The sequence below is a fragment of the Apodemus sylvaticus genome, chromosome 9 (assembly GCF_947179515.1).
Source record: "Apodemus sylvaticus chromosome 9, mApoSyl1.1, whole genome shotgun sequence".
Taxonomy (NCBI): Eukaryota; Metazoa; Chordata; class Mammalia; order Rodentia; family Muridae; genus Apodemus; species Apodemus sylvaticus.
The window spans coordinates 21,379,491-21,381,181 of NC_067480.1; the positions used below are offsets into that span (position 1 = coordinate 21,379,491).

Sequence of the window (1,691 nt, forward strand, 5' to 3'; positions counted from 1 at the left end):
AGCTTTTAAGGGTTAGGATGCTCCAAGAAAAAAAGTTCCCACTTCGGTAATGAGAGAAGAGTAAAGAGTCACGAGGAAATCCACAGCCATGAAGCTTCTTTTTGGAGATGCTAACTGTGGTGCCCAAACCTTATGTTTGCCATAGCTTTGTCTTCTGTCAAACCAAAGTGAGCATTTGAAGACAAAGAATGTGCCTGATTCACATGTTGTAAATGCTTGGCTAATGATACATATTCAAGAAAGACTGGGTAGATGGTGAACAGATATATGTGTTGATGGAGACATGGGTGGATGGATAGATGAGTGGTTATCAGAAGAAAGCCAGGAAGGCAGGAAATCAAAAACTAGAGAACAAAGATAACAGGGTGGGTAGACATAGAATCAAAATAAGATACTCTTGTTTCCCAAGGATGCTTCCCTCCTGTGACCCTAGCATGGCTGCTGATGAAGACACTAGCTACTCTCCTTCACCAGACTGTGCCTCTGTCCCAGCCTCCTGAGGTTGTCCTTCACATCATTGTTGTGCAGACTGTAGATGAGGGGGTTGAACATGGGGATGACCAGGGTGTAGATTGTGGAGACCACCTTGCCTTGTTCCATGGTTGCCACACCTCCTGGGTGGCCATATATAGCAAAGCCAGCTCCATAAAACAAGAACACAGCTGTCATGTGAGGGTCACAGGTGGAGAAGACCTTGTGTTGCCCTGACCCTGAGCGCATCCTGAAGATGGTCACAATGATGTAACCATAAGAGATGATGACCACAAACACAGCACATGCAATGATGAACCCACAGGTGCCAAACATGATAAGCTCATTGAGAGATGTGTTGGTACAAGCCAGCTGGAGCAATGGATGCATGTCACAGAAGTAATTGACGTAGTTGGAGCTGCAGAAGGGCAGCTGGAATGTGAGGCTGATCTGCACAATGGAGTTTAGACAAGCCATGCAGAATGTACCCAGGATGAGTCGTGCACAAGTCATAGGGCACATGGTCACAGGGTACCTCAGGGGACTGCAGATGGCCATGAATCGGTCATAGGCCATCACAGCTAAGAGCACAGCCTCAGTGGCAGCCAACAAGGAGAAAAAGAAGAACTGGGCAGCACATCCTGCAAAACTGATGGTCTTAGAAGAAGAGAAGATATTGGCCAGGGCATTAGGGATAATGACAGAAGAGAGGCAGAGGTCAACAAAGGATAGGTTCTTGAGGAAGAAGTACATGGGGGAGTGCAGGCGGGCATCCAGGGTGATGACCACGATCATGGTCAGGTTGCCCAGGACATATAGAGGACCAGGAAGACAGCAAAGAGAAGGGCCTGTGTCTCTGTACCTCCCTGAAATCCCACCAGCATGAACCCCTGCAAGGACGCTGCAGAGAGGCTCCCATTTCTGCGGACTGGCATGGCCATGAGTGGGGTAGGCTGCAGAGAGGAAGGTGGAGGCAGAGAGGGGAAGCAGTCTCACTGGTGCAGTCTCATGTCCCACAGACTACGGGGACATGCTGCTGACATGCTGTGCTCTGAGAAGTTCACTAGCTGCTCTGATCTCCTTCCAGATGAGATGACATGACCTGAAAGGAAACATTCAACAAGTCTTTATTAGTGATATTTATCTGAGACTGCCCTCTGTAGACGTGTGAGCTGTGCTCTGAGGATCCAAAGACACTTCTAGACACTAGTGATTCTCAG

General features: G+C 48.4%; 1 protein-coding gene across 1 annotated transcript; it reads right to left on the reverse strand.

The window, feature by feature from the left end:
• Positions 1-453: 453 nt before the first annotated feature.
• LOC127692800 (olfactory receptor 12-like) lies at positions 454-1,412 on the reverse strand. Its single transcript, XM_052193402.1, is given in 2 exon segments — positions 454-1,283; positions 1,286-1,412. Coding segments are annotated over 2 exon segments (957 nt in total).
• Positions 1,413-1,691: the final 279 nt, after the last annotated feature.